General features: G+C 38.1%; 1 protein-coding gene across 9 annotated transcripts in view; it reads right to left on the reverse strand.

Moving 5' to 3' along the window:
• The window catches only part of Wdr62 (WD repeat domain 62), a 70135-nt gene that overhangs the window by 12024 nt on the left and 39620 nt on the right, over nucleotides 1–18491 (reverse strand). The window contains exon 1 of one of the 9 annotated variants that reach the window (XM_064679206.1): nucleotides 3905–4614. The exons of 6 other annotated variants lie outside the window; for them this stretch is intronic. In XM_064679206.1, coding sequence (XP_064535276.1) covers nucleotides 3905–3970 — 66 coding nt within the window. In that variant the 5' untranslated portion in view covers nucleotides 3971–4614. Of the gene's footprint in view, nucleotides 1–3904; nucleotides 4615–18491 lie in introns of those variants that run through there. 2 more of the 9 variants (XM_064679201.1, XM_064679204.1) reach the window with 2 other exon arrangements.

Below are 18491 nucleotides of genomic sequence, written 5' to 3' on the forward strand. Positions count from 1 at the left end.
ATTATACACTTATACATGTAATATTACGTATACGCAACAGTATAAACATTCATGGAGGCGTTGCCTCGATTTTCGAAAAGTGGTCGGGTTGAGTTAAGAATAGCAAAAACAAATAAAAGCAGCTAATTCAATAAAAGTTAAAGTTATTTTCGCGTGAACATAGATATACTAACCCATAATAAAATGACCTTTGGTTAGATGAATAGAAGATAAAAGCGTAGATCGCTCACAAATTGATTATACTTAATATGCTCGGTGATTTACCAAATCGCAACAAACAAGTATGACTTCATTTATGAGCTTCTATTTTTTTTTTTAAATATTGCACTTCAAACTTATGTGATGTACATACAAGCAGGGAGCGTAGGTACAAAGTATAAGGACAGGAAGTGCGAGTCAAGTGTTTTATGGCAGCCGTGACGCAGTTGCACGAGTCTGGCGGACTGGCCATATAATGATAGGTTCGACGTGTGGGCGAGCAGCTTGAAGCACTGAAAACGCAACCAATTAAATGGTTCAATATTCGCTGGCATGCAAAGAGAATCGAAAAATACTCATTAGACACCCGTAGCATGATTTTGCGTCGCAGAGACAGATCGTACACCGGGCTGAGATCATCTGGCCAATAGTCTAGAGTAGAGGAATGTGCGAGCCTTTGGCTCGATGTTTGTATTGTTCACTACTTTGACTAGACTTTGAAGCCGACGCTTCTCAGAGCAATATTTTATTCGCCTATTTTACTTTGAAGCTGCCACCAACGCAGCTTCGAAATATTTCTCAATGCAAAAGGTCGTTGTGAACCGGTTTATTCTATAGCTGACTTGAGATATTTGCATTCGTAATGAGTATAATATGCCGTGAAATTGTAAACACTTTGAGCGTGGCTAGAAAACTGTCAACAATACTGAACGCGCGCTGATGATCGAATAAGAGATACCCACTACCCGGGTCGAATCAACTACAAGAGCAAAAATGAAAACAAAACTCTTTTGTGCTGAAAGCGAGAGTGAATCTTGAAAATTGAATTGATAATATACGCAGGACGAGTTCAAAATATTTGATAGGTATTCCGTCATGTTGTTTCCGGAATAACTCAAAGATTATAAAAGTTAGATTCGACAATCTTTATAGGCTCTCGAGTTTTATGCACATTTTAAAAATATTTATATTTTCAGATGTCTCTCCACATTCTACAATAAAAAACTTTATTTCTTAAATCTAGAATCTTGTTTGCAATATTTAGCCCTTGAAACAGTGAAGTTGTATATTTAAGGCAGCACCTTCCATCGGGGAAGAAGATTGAGCTAGTATGTAACTATGTTCAGGGTATCTGCTAGTTAGTCACTCCTCACTCCTTAGTCACTCTTATTACTCTCTCATTTGTTTACCGACAATGAGAATTTACAAAGAAAGCTATGCCAGTAAAAAGTCGACTTCATTCGATGTTGACATGCTCATCTATCTTTCTGTTTGAATCCAAGTGCTTTCTGTTGTAAATTGCTGAGGAAATCATGGCTTGAAAACACGCCTCAATCATTGCGGCAAAATTTGATTGATATTGAGTCTTTCACTAAATCATATATCTGGCAAATTTATTTCATTTCTGCCACCCGGAAGATATCTGTTCACCTTTGTTGTACATTTATCAAATGCAAGGCTGTACCAATAAACCAGCCAGATTCCGACCATGGGCAAAACATATCGAAGCAGCTTACAAGCCATTTAATTTGTTGACTTCTTCCCCGATTCGCTTATAAATAATATGAGAAGTTGTTGCATAATCGAACCGTAGCCAAGTTCAGTGCACGAGGAAGCCAACAGTCCGAGCTTTGGCCGAGGCTTATGGCAAATTTGGTCAGCTGTACTCGCTGGTTCGTTGAAATGTGCCGAATTCTGATGGTTCAGACTGAATGTGCCGCCGTGTGGGCTGGTGACACATTTTTGAGAGCTGCCTACGCCAGAGATACAAAGCATCAAAGCTGCGGTTATAATTCTGCGACGCACGATCGCAAATATTTGTCTGACAGGTGTCAGCAATGACAAGCAATGTGCTCTGGGCTTAAGGTCTTCGTTTTCAGCTGGATCACGTGAAATTGGCTGCTAAAAATAACCACTTACAAATAACTCTATATCAAATGTTATTGATTGAGAAGAAAGAGAATATGAATCAATTAAATGAGTGCCAGAGCTAATCAGATATACTTAAGTAATCTATAAACTGTATTTAAAACAGAAAGGCTTACTAAATATAAATACATATGCACAACTGAATTAACAAGACAAGTTGAAAGGGAAGCAAATATATATAATAAGTGTTATTAACATTCTATAATTATACCCAATTAGGAAGAAGGGTATTATAAAGTTGTTCAAACATTTTCAACTTTTATTATTTACAAAAGTGGATCTATCTCAGAATAGACGCTTCCTGTGAGAATGCCTGTTCTCTTCAAGTTGTCAGTTTATAAAACAAAAAGGAATACGAATCTATAAACTTTGCTGAGCGTAGGGTATACTATAGTCCGGCACAGCTCGACTAGAGCAAGCTTACTTATTTTGTAGTTTTATTTTGTTTTGTTTTTTCCGCTCTCGGTGGACACGTTTTTTACATTTCTAATTTGCGCTGAGCGGCTTGTTTTCTCGCATTTGCGCATATGCCTTTGGCTAGCATACACGAACATACTTATAAATCATCGTCAAGTCAAACATCGAGCAGCTTTATATACGTGTTCGTATGGATTATATAGTATATAGGCACACATATCTACTTTTGTATCTTTGTATCTACTGCAAAGCGCTGTCGGACGTGAGCAAAATGCTTATGCTTGAAGTAAGTTTTTGGCAGCCTTTCGCTCAGTAAAAAGATTAAAAAATTGCGAAAATGGTATGCAGAGTTGCCATGAAATATTTAAACTCTATACCTGTTGCATAGTCGATTCCTTGACATTGTCTAGGCATTCCTCTCCGGCTTAGAAGTTGCCGATGCAGCACAAATAGTATCAACAGCGGCAACGGCTAATTGCCTATAATTACGATCCAACAATTCAACCAAATGGTAAGCAATATCTATATGAAAAGCTTAGCCCGACCACAAACACACACACACACACACATGGACCGAATTCACGGACAATGGAGCTGAGAGAGAAAACCACAAAAACCCATTACAAATGGGGAGACAAAACTTTTGGCCATATAAATCATGCAACAGAACAAATTGTGCTCTAGCGAGATTCGAAGCGGTCGAAGCAGAGCTGACAGAGAAACATAAAAGTGCTCTAGCCCGTCGAGGTCGACTAGGAGATACCCTTAACCCAGCGTCCAGCTGTTGTTACAAATATTGGCACCTGCTTCTTGACATAAATACATACACGCATGCATACATACATATACGTGTACACATACAGACACACACGCACTCACGCAGCAGGCGATGCAGCCCACACTATGGAAAATGCATTCTAGATTAAATTCGGGCCACACAAGTCAGATTTTTGCAATATTTGCAAAGCACAAACGAGTCTAAATACTTGAGCCCAATAATAAATCTTTTAAATCGTTAGTAGAAAAGAAACCTAAAAGTTAAATATTCTGAAGAGATATGATAAAAAAATAGGACTTCGATATCGAAGGTTATTGATATCGATTTCGCTCAAGTTTGAAAACTTTCCCATTTAGGTCCCGAGATAATACATAAGGAAAGACAAACAGAGTTTATTAGTTCAGAGATGCTCTCGTCTGCCTGTAACACACATTTGCACAGAAGCATTATGCCCTCTTTACCCACATTCAATAGGTTGAGGGTATAAACATGTTTGATAATAGGTATATGCATATATCCATAAAATAAATATATACTTGTCAGGGCGTATAAGTGTAAATATGGTCGTAAAAACGGATGTACCTCATAGGCAGCTAAATCCTCCTTGCCATATATGGCAACTGGCGATGAATTCCGTGGCGCGAACATTTTGGCCTTGTCTGATAATACATGCCACCGACAATTTCTTGGTGGATTTTAATTTCTACTTAATTATTATTATTATCGGTTTTTTAAGTGGCACTGAGAGAGAAGAACGCCCACAATTTCTCACTTACATATGTACATATATGTGCTTAGCTGTATGTCTAGATTATAAATTCGGTATTTTTTTGTAGGGGCGTTGTTTTCAATAAATAATACTTTTCGGTTTTTTTGCACTGTTTTAACTGGGATTCGTTGTTGTATGAACGATGACTAGTCTCAATATATTTGTTTTTGTTTTGTTTTGATTTGTTTTCAAGGTCGTAGTTTGGTATACTTCGAGATTTTTGGGCTTTCGGTTGTCCGGTTCACTTCAGTGTTCGATGGGCCTGAAGGCCATATTAGATTGAGGATTTCAGAATTTCGTTAGCAAAGTATTTGTATGCATTTGCTCTATTTATTCGCTAAACATAGTTTACAACGCTGTTTAATTTATTATTTATGCTCGGGATATATTCGTTACACGTTTTTGGTTTCGTTGCTAATTTATTTAATACAACTGCGAATTGATGAGCTCCTAATTGCTCGCTGACCCGTCCCCGTCCCTTCGTTCCTAATTGTCGTTGTCGGCCGTTGTCGTTGCGAATCTGTTGGATACGTTTCGTTATTAGCGCGACTCAAATGAAACTGTTGAGATTTCTTTCTAGTCGTGAACAATCGACTTCGTCATCGTCATCGTAAGAGAGACTTCAAAGCTGGCCTGCCACCTTCTCAGTCTCAGTCTCAGTCTCAGTCTGTTCGCTGATTGGGTTTTTGAGAGACGGCGCATTTGAAAGCTCTTTGCGTACGTGTATCTCATGAATGCTTAGCTTACTTTCAGTCAAAGTCCCGCTCTTTAATTTGCATGTTTTGAAAACAAGTTTTCGGCGGGCGTGGACTGCAGTCAAGCACGAAAACAAAACACACACGAGGCTCGATCGCTTGACCGAGGCGAGCTTGTTGTTTACTCCCGCTGTATCTATTGCCTCATGCTTAGCATTCTAATATTACATTTACATTTTCAATTGACAGTTGCGAAAGCAGATTCCACAGTGCCACAATCGAGAATTGCATTAATCAATGCAGCGAAAAGAAGGCGTGCTTTGGCCAAGAAGCAATTAATCAATTATAGAAGCACCCACGCAACGAATCCACTAAGCATTACAGGGTATTCTGCTGGGAGTCCACATGGTAGACTGATACAGGGTACGTTCAGTCTCGAGCATTCCTTAGCACTCTGCATGGGTAAATAGTCTAGCTTAAGTGCTTAAGGCCTCATTATAGTAGGGTATGTGTTGTTGTCGCGACATATATGTAGTTGAGTTGGATTCTGTTTCGGTCTGACTGCACTGCCCACTAAATACAATAAATTATTAGTAAATCAATTCATATTGAATTGTGGGCGTACACGCTTGCGCCAAAGTTGTAAACAATCGCAAAATTAGGCAAACCAACAACAACAACAAATCATCAGTCAACAGAGGAAGCCAACCAGAGCATCGACAGCCAGCCAAACAGGTGGAACGAACCCGGCACCAGAACGAGCAAATAGCACCCGCAGATATACAGATATATATAGATATACAAACTGTCCAGATAATCACGGTGGCAATGGCGTAATAAAGCAATAGAACAAAAATATACAATAGAGTAAATATGACTTTGCACTCTTTTCAAGATATCTACGTGGCCTGGAGTGTGTCGAGGTTGTATATATGTACAAAGCTTCGAAGGTATTCCAATTAATGAATAATAACATATATCCATTAGGAAACAGATAAGCTTAAAAACAATTGTCATATCGGTTGATACCCAACAAATATGTTGGATATTTCAATTAAAGCTGCCCAAGCCATTGTACAATTTGCCTTTTAGTGTTATAATTATCGACTTTGGGAACAATAACAATGCCAAAAATATACTTTTATGATAGAAAAAAATCAATTATACGTTATGCAATTAGAGATATCTATGGTTTATAAAATGTATTATACAATCCCTAATCAAAACGTTGTTTAACTGTTTAAATGTGAACTATGCTTTACAAAAGCAAATCAATTTGCATAACACACAAATACACAAATCAAGAGCAAAAGTCACACACTGCAGCGCGACGTTTGGACAAACAAAATGCATTGTTAACATTCCCGCTACCAATAAAGAGGAGGGCAACAACTTAAACAGCCGCACAAAGATTCAAGCGACAGCGCAACGCACTTGACTCAGCCCTGCGAGAGCAGATCAAACCCGAGGCCGAGACCAGGCTACAAATAGAGATTCCATGCTGCAGACAATATTTACCCATTGACAGCTTGTACGAAGGGTAAACTGTTTCGGCATAACGAATTTGCAATATATATTCTCATGCGTATACTTAAGACAAGTTGATCAAATTTATTCAATAACAACGATAAATATCTCCCATAAAAAATAGATATTCCAAACATGGCATTAAGGTTCTCGGACAGAATACTGCAATTCAGAATACTTGAATTTTTGAATACGTTCCCTCATTTTCTCCTACATAATAAAGGCTTTAACATTTTCAAAAGGATCAGACTTTCCCGTTTTCTATAGTATTTACATTGTAAAGTTTAAGGTTCGAGTATTTGTAACGACAGCTCGGTATCTCCTAGTTGGGCACGCTCGACTAGAGTACTCTTACTAGCTTTTGTTGTGCTTAAATGTGAGTGTTCATGTGTGTGTGTTGCGTGTGTATTTTTCTGGCGACGGCGCCTTTTCTCGTAGTTTATGGGGGAAAGTTACGAGCGACGGCTCTGACAGATGCTAGGCAGATAGATAGATATGCAGATAGTTCAGACTCGAACTGCATGCGGCGCATATTCAAATGAATGCAGCTTGTTGTTGTTGGGCTGGTAGCTGAGCTGTGCCACTTGGCCGCTTTTCCTTTGATTTACGCCGTGAAAAGTTGCCGGGACTGTTTGCTATGTATAGCCATTTACGTGGATTGCGGATTGTTGATAGCTGATTGTTTCTCTGTGGCTTGTGCAATTAGATTACATTTGCTTTGTTGTCACTCGACGACATTGTACAATGTCTTATGACGTTTTTGTCATTTTAATAATGTAATTGAAATGATTGCCAAAGGTTTCTGACTTCTCAATTTGGCTGGCTTACACGTAGGTATTTCTAATAATAATGATTTATGGCTAAGCCCATGTTTGTGTGTGCCACAAATACAGTCTGGGTGAGAAGTTGTTTGATTATGACTTGTGCTCATTAACAATTGACGCAATGGTTATGATAAAATTGTGCATATGCATACAACATGCACACGGAGGCATCTGTAACATATCTTAGGGGCAAGCAATCAAATCAACCGAATCGCGCAGGAATTCTAAGAGAACATACACAGACTAAGAATATTTGAAACCAGAAAGTGTGTGGGAGTGAATTTGCATGAATATATGTATGAAGAGAGCTTTGTTTAGAGTATCTACTAGTCGGCACTTGTTGTCCAACAGTGATATTCCCAAAATACTCTACTATAAGCTCAGTAATTGAATTTCTTACTCAAGTCATGTCCAGTCTACACCCGCTTTCTTCCAAAAACTCCAATAAAGTGCCAGCCGATTTCGTCATATATAAATATTGCTATTAACCTATTTTCGGCTTCCCTGGGAAAGCTGCTATTTATTAATTTTAATTAAACACATTTTACTGATTAAACAAGCAGTTTTGCATATTTTTCATCTATCCAATGAGTGGGCTTTGTTGTTATAAGAGCTTTGCGCCGATTAAGATATTGAATGCACGACCACGGTTAAAGCTTCACAGTAAGAGTTAATTACATAGAGGGGGTTATCAGAGCTATGTTTCGGCGTGTATTTTGTAAACATTTTTATGTGCTGCTAAATGCTGCAGAGGAGTTGGGTTTATGTCCAGACGTTGTAACAAATGCAACCAACGAGGGACGCCCACAGAAGAAACAGAAACATGACAGACGCGTACAATTTGAGTGAAAAAGTCGCATAAATTTAGCAGAAACTGAACCGAAATCGAAGTAGCTGAAGCTGAAAATGTTGAACGGAAAACTCAAATAGTTTTTGTGCCTAATAACAGGTGTCAGAGTCCAATCCAAAAGCTGCCCACTGATCACTTCACATTGACCTGTTAGAAAAACAGTGCGTGAAAGAGGGTATAATAGACTTGCACTAAGAAGGAGACATCATTGATAATGTATATTTAAACAAGTAAGGGTGTTCTCCAGCTCCAATAAAGCGCATAAAAATGTTATAGAAATAGGAGAATGATAAAGGTTAAAAAAGGATAAACAAATGGATATGGTTAGCTCGACTCAGCTCAACGACGAGATCAAGTATATGTTCGTATACTTTATGGGATGGGAAATGCTATCATCTGCCTGTTACATACATTTGCACACAGCGATTATACCCATTCTATGCATACAGGGTATGAACAAGTTCAAAATAAGATTGAATTGGATAAAGCTCGTTAATTCTAATTACTGGCTCATATATATTTACAACACCCTTGCAATTCAATCATTCGTTTATACTCTGTCTTTGAAATAAAATCATATTGTTTTTTAATCTAGTTCAATATAAGTGAAATAATGCATTTCTTTATACCCTGCCATTCATTCCCTTGGCATTGTTGTGGTTAAAGTTCGCATATAAATTACTCAAAACTTTAATCTAAATGTTTAGCTTAGCCATATGGTGGTATACAATATTAAATTACTTAGTTACAACTGAGACTACAATCAAAAATGCGTACATTATTTACGCAGGGCTTTAGTTAGCAATTCTCACCTTGCTCTTTGATTTTGATATAAACTTATGTATATATATAATTTATGTATATATATGCAGATTCTTGACTTACTTCCTTGTTTATAATAAATCGCTCGTTATGAAAATTTCTGCATACGATTATGAAACAAAATTTTAAATTAGCCTAACCTGCGTATGGCAAACGAAGGCCTACATTCCAAATTTGCCTTTGCTCTCTGCCGTAGTCTTAGATATAGGCCTGCTTTGGTCAAAGTATATATATGGCTAGATCGATTGGGTTATTAATTATGGCATATAACAAATCATTTTAAGTGCTGTATAACATGTTGTACTCTGAATATGCTTAAAATTGGATTTCGTGCTGTTTGAAGCAGATAGAAGAAAACATCGCTGACCCAAATTTTGATCAGCATCAACAGCCTAGCTTATCTTGACACAATTGTCTATCCATCCGTTGTAGAGTATACACTGCTAAGGAATATTATATACTTTAAATATTTCCCAAATTGAAAAATCATATCATTCCTATGCGATATTCTACAGTTAGGGTACAGAGTATCTGCCAGTCGGTCACTCATGGATAGAGCGCATTAACTCGTTTCTTTCTGCATTCTGCGACGCGCAATTGCAAAGTCAAACTAAATCAAAGAGTAAACAGGAATCAAAATTGGCTACAATAACAATATATCTGACATCATTCCCTGACATCACTAGCTTATATAAAAGTCGACGGCTAAGAGCTCAGCCACCTCGAAGCTCATTAGAAATGCATTTTCAAAATTCCAAGCCTGTTAGAAACCTGAAACAGTTTCTAATTTTGTGATTTTTCTCGTGCAACTAATTAATAAATCAATAAGTGATCAGCAACAAAAATACAACACAAAACATTCAGAAAACAAGTAAAATTGATCTGGTTGGGAGTGAGACAATAGAGAATACCCTGTATTTACTCAGATCCGAGATAATGTAACAAATTGTTGAACTTCTTTTTCAACATTAGAAAAAGACACATACACAGAACCACGCCAAACCACGCACAAGTCAGGCGAAACGCTATGGAAAGCGAATTTCTAAATAACTTTGGAGTTTTTGCTTTAAAGACCTCAAGATAGGAAATATTGAAATGTTAATGCATAAATCAAAGTGTAAGCCAATACAAGAACCGACTATCAAAACCTTCGATGGAAATTTTAACAGCCCGGGGTAAAAAATCGATAAGTATCGGAGGAGATTTACTCAATTTTATACAACTTGAGCTATTACATACATCGGCACAAACAAATTATTGATTTGTTTTTAATATTTACATATATCAGTACAGGGTATATAGATTGCCGGACAGACTTAATATATCATACATCCGGTCAATGATTGGCCATGATTATCTGTCTACCATATCTATTTGATAAAACCTATAATTATTATTGTGTATACACATCTGTCTCTATTCTATACCAAAATTCTTTACACTTTTTAAAAACTTTTTTTTCACTTTATTAAATTTATTATTTATTACAAATAAGTCTAGTTTTATTTTTTTTATTTTGCTTAAGAATATTTACCAAAATCTCAGCTCTAATAACATCACTGATATAATTAGCTATGAAAAGGCGAATAACTGACCGGAAGTTCAGAGAAATAATAACCAAATCGGGACGGTGATGTTATTAGAAATTTTTCTACTCTGATTGGGATTTTAGCACTTAATTTTTCCATTTTTAAATACTTGAGTTGACACTAGTTTAATGGCATATCAGCGACCGAATAAGAAAAAGCATATTGAGTTATTCGATTTTTCGTCCCAATCGACGATGTAGACGGTTCTATGGGTATACGATAGAGGAGATATGACAAGCCTTGAGGGCTTTTAAAAAATAGCAGCACTTAAATAAATGCAAATAAATCGAATGCCACAGTGGAAGTGGTCCAGCTCCAATTTCGGCAGATGTAACCGAGTTGAAATGGGACAATTTATTGAGGCAATCTGTCAATGGGACTAGCAAATATGTGCATACATATATCAAATTGATTATTGTTTTTAAAAATTAATTAACTTTTTTTTGCCGACAATGTTTTTTGCATGTTTCTCTGTGATTCTTGCGGTGTCGGGCCGAGCGTGTACGGTAGCCACATCCATACTCAGGTCTCCGCGCACACATAAGACACGAGACGAGGCATTTAGGAGTGCCCGTACATCAATCAAGTGCTAATCATGTGGGTTGGTTTCCAAAACAAAATGTTCGCGAGCACACAAAAAGTATAGAAACAACGCAACAAAACGAGTTTCTGCGGTTGAGGGCGCACGCTTTCGGATACCCTGTAACGATTTGCCTGCGACAAGCGTACATTCGTGCTTACTTCAGTAATATTTAGCACTCAATTTTAATGGATACAGGGTATGAGAAAATAAACTTGTTCTTGCATCGTATAGTATTGTATATAAGAGCCAGCCGCTTAAGCTTTAAATCTTTTTAGTAGACAAGCTGGCAGACAGAGAGACGCACGGGCTTGATATGTAGATCGACCCGGTTGTTGATAGCGGGTTGCCTGTTACATACATTTCCACGACCCCATCAATTTAATCCATTATTAGTTGTACAGGGTATGCACACACGGAGTTGTAAAGGTGTCAAAAGCGATGATGAATAACTCTGTTGATAGTCCACAAATATGTGTCGATAACGTGGACTTGTATAATATTTAGGCGCGATATTTTGTATGTTGAATGTAAAGATTTCGTTATTCCTTCACATGACCAGCGCAAATCAACTTTGGGTATGTCATAAGCATAATATGTGTTTGCATGTGTTAAATAAACACAAATTTCAAAATTAACATTTCAAAATGGAGGCTCCTAAAACAACATAAGACAAATTGTCGGATCATATAAAATGAGTTCCTGAAATTTCAACTATAACGTTAAGCCGAAGTGCGTAGTACCAATATTTTAAGCTGATTTCATTTGCTTTTAAACTGATTTTTCTTATTGAGAGATATGTGTTTAAGGGAAAACTAAATGTTAAACACAGGTTGGGGTTTTGCTAATTGCTCCCGCACAGGTGGAAGATTTATTATTAACGATAATTCCATTTACGGCAGATCAACTAGAAATTATTTTGTATTGAATACGTAAAAATTATTTGGTAAAATGATTTAAGAATGTAAAAATATTTGTCAAGCTTAATATTTAGAAAATATTTAAAATCCTTTTATCACTCTTTGTGGAAGAGGAGGGTCACAAGGGTCTACATTTCCAAGCCCATTGTACATATATTTTACGTCAAGACGGCTAGCTGAGTTCGTATGGCTATAACCTGAATATTTCAATGTCTTTTTGCCTTGAAAACCTGTTGAATAGATCCTTCTTACTGCTTCGGTACCCACAATATATCGAGCTGCCATACTACTACTACTCTTTAAGGAAGAGGCTAGTCCTAAAAGGAGAGGTCCAAGCTCATAAAGTATATACATATATGGTATGGCTATAACCTATGGCCTTTCAAATCCTTTTAGTCTCCGAGTTTTTAATCTGCCTTGATAACCTTTGGCATAGATCCTTATCCCTGCTGCAGGCAGTATCGACTATATATAGAGCTACCATAGCAACAGCCGGTCGAAAGTTGAGATGGGAGCACAGTCTTATTAAAATTTATACCAAAACGGAATCTTTCCACAGAGCTATGCGATATAGTTCCCTAATCGGGCACTCCCGACTCTAATTTGCTTCTTTTTTTGTTTTTTTGGTTTTTGGCCCAACAGTTCATTGACATTGTGAGTAATGCTTGATTTTTGCTTTCCGTCCAGCTGGCTACAATTTGACGCATGTGTGTGTATTCTGTGTCTGTTGTGTGTCTGTTGTCACACCGTCGTCGTTTGTTGCTCTAACTGTTTTGCATTGTTTTATGATCAGCTCAGCTGTGTGTCGTGCCTCTGAGTACATGGGAATCAACGCCGTCAAAGCCAACAACAACAACAGTATCCAGAGCCGCAACAGAAACGTGCAACGTGGTGCAACAGCTTACCTTTAATGGGGTCTGGGGCGTTAAGGCTGGCGGGCGCCGGGGGTCACCCACAGTGGCTGTGTGTTAGAGGTAGCACAGAGTTCGCTTTTGCCGTTGCTTATTTAATGTCACTCGCATTTTGTTGATCGGCTACTGCTCACACATGTGTAATAAAAAACGTGGCAAGTACGAGTGCTTGGAAGTTTACCTGCTCCACATAACATGTTTGTAATTTCTTTGGAGGTGCGATTACGAAAAAGTGTGCCTTTACAGAATTCTCAAGAATTAGTATTCAAATAGGGGTTTCGGCCGTTTAACATGCTGTCTCAGTTGTTTAACAATGTATAAAAACTGCTCTATGCTATTAGAAATTTATTAACTATACTAATTTAATAAATTTTCATTTAGAATAAGTTCAATTTTCAATGCATCTAATACACAACGCGCCTTTTACAACTGTCTTAGGTCCTTACCAAGTGATTAACTACCATTTCCACAACACAAAACAATTTTCAACACTGTAACAAACATAATTACTTAAACTAATGTCTATAAAGATATATACCCGAGCTAAGATGCACGATTATTGATTTATTTTACTGCCTTTAGGCGTTCCCAATAAATGTTACGCTAATTAAGCACATACTAACTATTTTAACCCCGTAAATGTGACTGCAAAAACATTAAAGGCAATGTACGCATTAGCCAAAACACGAATCGTGCTAATGGCACAACACTTCTTCTCTCACTTTTGAGCAACAATCCAGAAAATAAGTATTATAAGCAACTAAAGCCTCCGCAACATGGGTGACTGCGCTCGAGGCGGCAAAGTAAAAAAAAAAGGGAAAACAATTTTCTGCCGGCAAGCGGACAGCGTTTTCCACATCGATGCACAAAAATTAGCAACGAGATCAACCTAATAAAATTACAAACACACCGACTAACTTGCATACGGCGCTCCAATAAAAAAGGCAACCAGCCAAAATTCAAATCTCGCAGCGAGAAACCTTTGCCAAAGAAGCAGACAAAACAAGTAGAGGAGCGCCAAAGTCGGTTATGCCCGACTAGGAGATAGTCTGTTCCAAGAGCTAGTACTTTGAATTCTTGTACAATATATTCGTACATCTGCAAATACATGCACATATGTATATATATACTTCAATCTCATCCTATGTCAAATACATCCTCATGTAACTCTGGTATTTATTGTCCAATCTTAATGAAATACTCAGGAATTTATTATGATAACCAGTTGAATGCATATACTAAAGCCCAAGAATATTCCTCTAAAAATTAAAAAGTTATAGATTCTAGCTCTTTTAACTCGTTTTAATAAGCATAAGAACCTTTGATACAATATCTATATTTATTGATATTATAAAAATGGGAAAACTTATCGCTAAAATATAATCTCATTCTGCAAATGATAAAAGCAAGTATATATTTCAAAAAGATATATCTCTAGCTAGAAATAGACGTGCGGCGTTGGAGAATCTTTCACGCACACATGTACGAAGTATTGCAATATACCCAGTTTCAATGGGTACAAGGTATAATAATAGCACGACATGCAAAAGTTGAAAGTAGCAGACAACTTTCTCAAATAGTGCTGGACAAATGCGCTCGGCAACGGCAACTGCAGCTTTTAGCTGCACTTGGACCGGGCGGATCCGGGTCGTTTTTGCGTGGGCGCCTCACAGCCAGGGGAAGCCAGAGGAGGGGGGGAAGAGATATAAAAGCCAGTGCAGTCGCAAGACATTAGCCAAATGGCTGCAGCTAGTCTGAACCAAACCAATGCCACTTTGGCTGCCAGCCTGCCTCCACGTGGTGTGGCGCACATTTTTTTTTTTGGTTAATCATATGTTAGCGGCACATAATTATGTAAAGTCGTAACCAGTAAAGTCCCCTTTGCGGCTTTACATAAATTAAATGAATGAACCAAAACAAAGTTGCCCTCGTTGCATGCCCAAAAGCTGTTCGAATAAGCAGCCGCACGATTTTGTTTGAAACTGTGTTTCAGCCCAGTCTGCTGTTTTTCTGGTTTTTCACGCCAAACCTGAGAAAAGGCCATCAAACTGTGCAACTAACATATTGAAACATACATTTTGGCTGTAAGCCAGAAATTGGATTGGCGTTAGAAAAATTACAAATCGAACATTCAACAAGAACGTTGCAGTCGGATGCAGCCGACCTGTCAATACCCTGCTTGAGGAGTTCCGAGTAGTCCAATATATTTGACAAGTTTCTCTCCCTAGATTCTATATGAATATTCAAAAAGTCTTAATTAGCGGGAATTAAATGGGAAAGTGTGACAAGATAGTGTGAGAGGGAGAGCGCATTTCCTTTCTAAGACACTTTTGGCCTAGTCGTTGAAAAGTGAAACATTGCGAGTAGAGCGGAAAACCAGTTCCATGCACTGAACCACTGTGCTAGTCAGATCTGGAGATTAACGTAGTTTAGAGCTTACACACGATTTCTCGCTCTTTATGGCAAATGATTGGTGGAAACCAATTCCAATAGTGGATGCTACCACGACTGCAGCTCCCCTGTGTTATTAGCTGACTGAACATGACAGAAGCTGCGTGATTAGCTCCTCCTAAATGTGCATTTACTAAAATAATTACATGATGCTTAGCCTCTAATCAAATAACTACTCTTTAATTAATGCCAGTGCGGCATTCGTCCAAGCTTACGAAAACATATACATCTAGAAATACTCTGTTCACAATTTGGAAAAAAGATGTATAGAAAGAGACGGACATTCAGACGGACACACAAGAATATCAATATTAATAATATTATACTTTTTTATACCCTGTACATTGATAATAAAGTGCCTTGTGTATGTGACAAGGTTGAATCCATTGAGTTCATATATTATATTCTAAGCAGTACATCTGAGACTTTAAATTTGAAAGCTATGTACATAACTAGTCCGTTTTATTCAGAAAATAATAGTTATAGAGCTTGAGATTGTATTTTGTGAGGTTGGCTTTAAGCTTATTCGAACTGCAAACAGCAAATTTGCAGCAGCAATATCCTCGCTCATACTTTCTTCTTCCGATTCCTACAAACTCAAATACCATATTTTTATGCCATATTGAAGCCCTGCAAATTGTACAATAATTATTATAATTAGATAATGATTGCATATTCCATTGTGTGGGGCTAAGCAAAGGAGACGCTAAGGTGTATGTACATATATATTCCTGATCAGGCCGACGTGATGATGCTCGTCTGTCTATCAGTTTGTGTGAATAGCTGGATATCGTAAACTACGAAAAGTTGACTTTATTTTTATAATATTTATAACACCCACAACATGAAGAATATAAGAGCAGAGCAAGTTTCACTTTTTTGATACTTCTCCCAATTAAACAAATTAATTTTCATAGATAAAACCTTGCGCTTTGGTATATTTACAGATAAAGTGAAGAGCTATAAAGAGCAAAATGAAGAGCTCGAATGCTTTTAGAGTTAGCTCAGCGCTGGTTTCAGGGTATCTCCTAGTCGAGCAGCCCCACTGAAGCAGTGTTAATTGTTTTCCCTGCTGCTGTTGTCAATTTCTGATTATATTAATAGCAGAACAGTGGACAATTATCGTCATTGGCACCGAATCGCTTGCCTTTTGTGGATGTCGGCACTAGCTTTCACTGGAACCTCCATACAGGATGAAGTTGAGTATTCGATTCGCAGCGGCCAGCTGTGAGCAGGCAGGGAGGCTCGGTGCTCGGTGCTCGGTTTGAAGCGCAACGAGAGTTTTCTTTTGCTCAGCAGCAGATTTGTCTTGAAGGTGGTTAGAAAGTCGCGCAACTAATGGCAAATATCATAAACGACTGTCTCTAGAAACTAGAAAGATGAACGGACGAATAGCACTTTCCCAATAGACACGGCCGACGTGGAAAACGACGGCTGGCAGTGCGACAACTTTGCGAAAAGTAGAACAAAACAAGAGGAAATCTTAGCCACATAGCTCGCATAGTTTTCTTCACGTTTGCCCAGCAAACAGCTTGCGACGCGAGGAGAGGTAGCAAGCGGCGGGGGGCAACATCTACATTGCAATTTACTTTCGATGCATTTGCAACACGAAGATAACATAGAGTATGTCCAATCTGCATTTAGATGAGCCGCCTTTCTCACTCGCCGCCTCATATGGGCCAAAACAATTACGCTCGTTCGTATGTGTTGCTTTTCTTGATTTTCTTGCTAGCGCAGCGTGGGCGGTGGGCGTGACAGCTAAGCTAGGCAATTATGTCCAGCGTTCGTGTAGAAAATATGAGCAGGGCAAGCGGAGGGGGGAAGGGGTGACTATCTGCATATAGAAAATGTTGCAGCTATGCGCAGGAAAACCCCAATCGCCGCATAAACGCAACTTTTCTTCTTAATGTTTTCTGCTCCAAAAAGCGCAAAGCGTCTGGAAAATGGCTTTTTTCCAACGCCAACTGCAGCGGCAAAAAACCAAACCGCAAGGTGGCAACAAAGTTGCTCATAATGAAAATGAAAGGGAAACCGCCTGCCACCTGCAGCTACAAATCTGCCAACTAATGAACTAACAATTGCATGCGAAATTTCTTCCATGCGATGTCGTCACCAACAGAGGCTCACCTTGAACTTTGTGCCTCCTGATTGGGCCCCAAGGTGGATAAATCAACGTGCCTGTTGTTGTTCTTGATTAATTGTTGCGCAATATGCAACGACTGCGCTTCGGACAAATTGGTAAATTGCTCTGCTTAAACTACGGCGCTGACATTTGGAAAAGTTAGGGAAAGCTGCATTAGCGAAAATAGTAAACGTGGATAATAACTGGCTTAGGATTCAATGTCAGTTGGCGGCCCATTCAAAGGTCAAACTCGGTGGGAAAGAGAACTTTCCGGTGGGAGATGAAAAGACCTGAAAAGCCAATATATTAAATGCAGATTTGCAGAAAAGGGATTTTCAATTCGAGCAACCATCATAAAAGAAAAGGATACTTAGGGAGTAAGAGTCGAACACACCCAGCTAGCAGATACCCTGTAGCCAGCGCCGACTTATAGCAGACTAAATCAGGCCAAAAATTTCCCTGCATGTGTCTCAGCCATGAGATGAACACAGACAAGATCCAGGACTTTATAGCCTTAGATGAATTTAGACATGGAAAATCATGGCTGAGTTTCAATTCATGCCTGATCTTGTTAGTTAGTTTCTATTCGAATTTATAAATGATCTCTTGACTTAAATCCAAAATGGACATTCTATTCTTTACATAAGTAAATAATATTTTATTTATTATCATTATATTATATTTGTTAATAGCGGGTATTGCCGGCTTTGGCGGAGGAACATTTTATGGTAAACATATTAGATATTACCTTTCCACTAAGTACACAATTGAAATGTACCATGACATCCACATCTTTTTAATAATATGTTTAAAATATGGACATCGAATAAACAACCAAATATCAACAGTTTCGGCCCATGTTAGTCTCGTAGTGAGAGTATTAAAGCTGAGAAATAAACTTTCGTTTATTTTTCGAAAATTAGCTTTAAACCGTGAACAAACAAAAAAGTTGCAAATTTTCTACTTAATTTTCACAATAGTGGGTGGAATTTCTTAAAATCCCGTCTTAGCGTGAATCTTAAACACAAAATTTAAGTACAGTGAAACTTATGGTTGTACGTTGATCACCAATCAGGCAATCGGTTAATCAGTCAGTCAGGACAAATATC

Source organism: Drosophila montana, unplaced genomic scaffold (assembly GCF_035044405.1).
Source record: "Drosophila montana isolate Dmon_TW-CO22-7 unplaced genomic scaffold, ASM3504440v1 contig_1_1, whole genome shotgun sequence".
Lineage (NCBI taxonomy): Eukaryota > Metazoa > Arthropoda > Insecta > Diptera > Drosophilidae > Drosophila > Drosophila montana.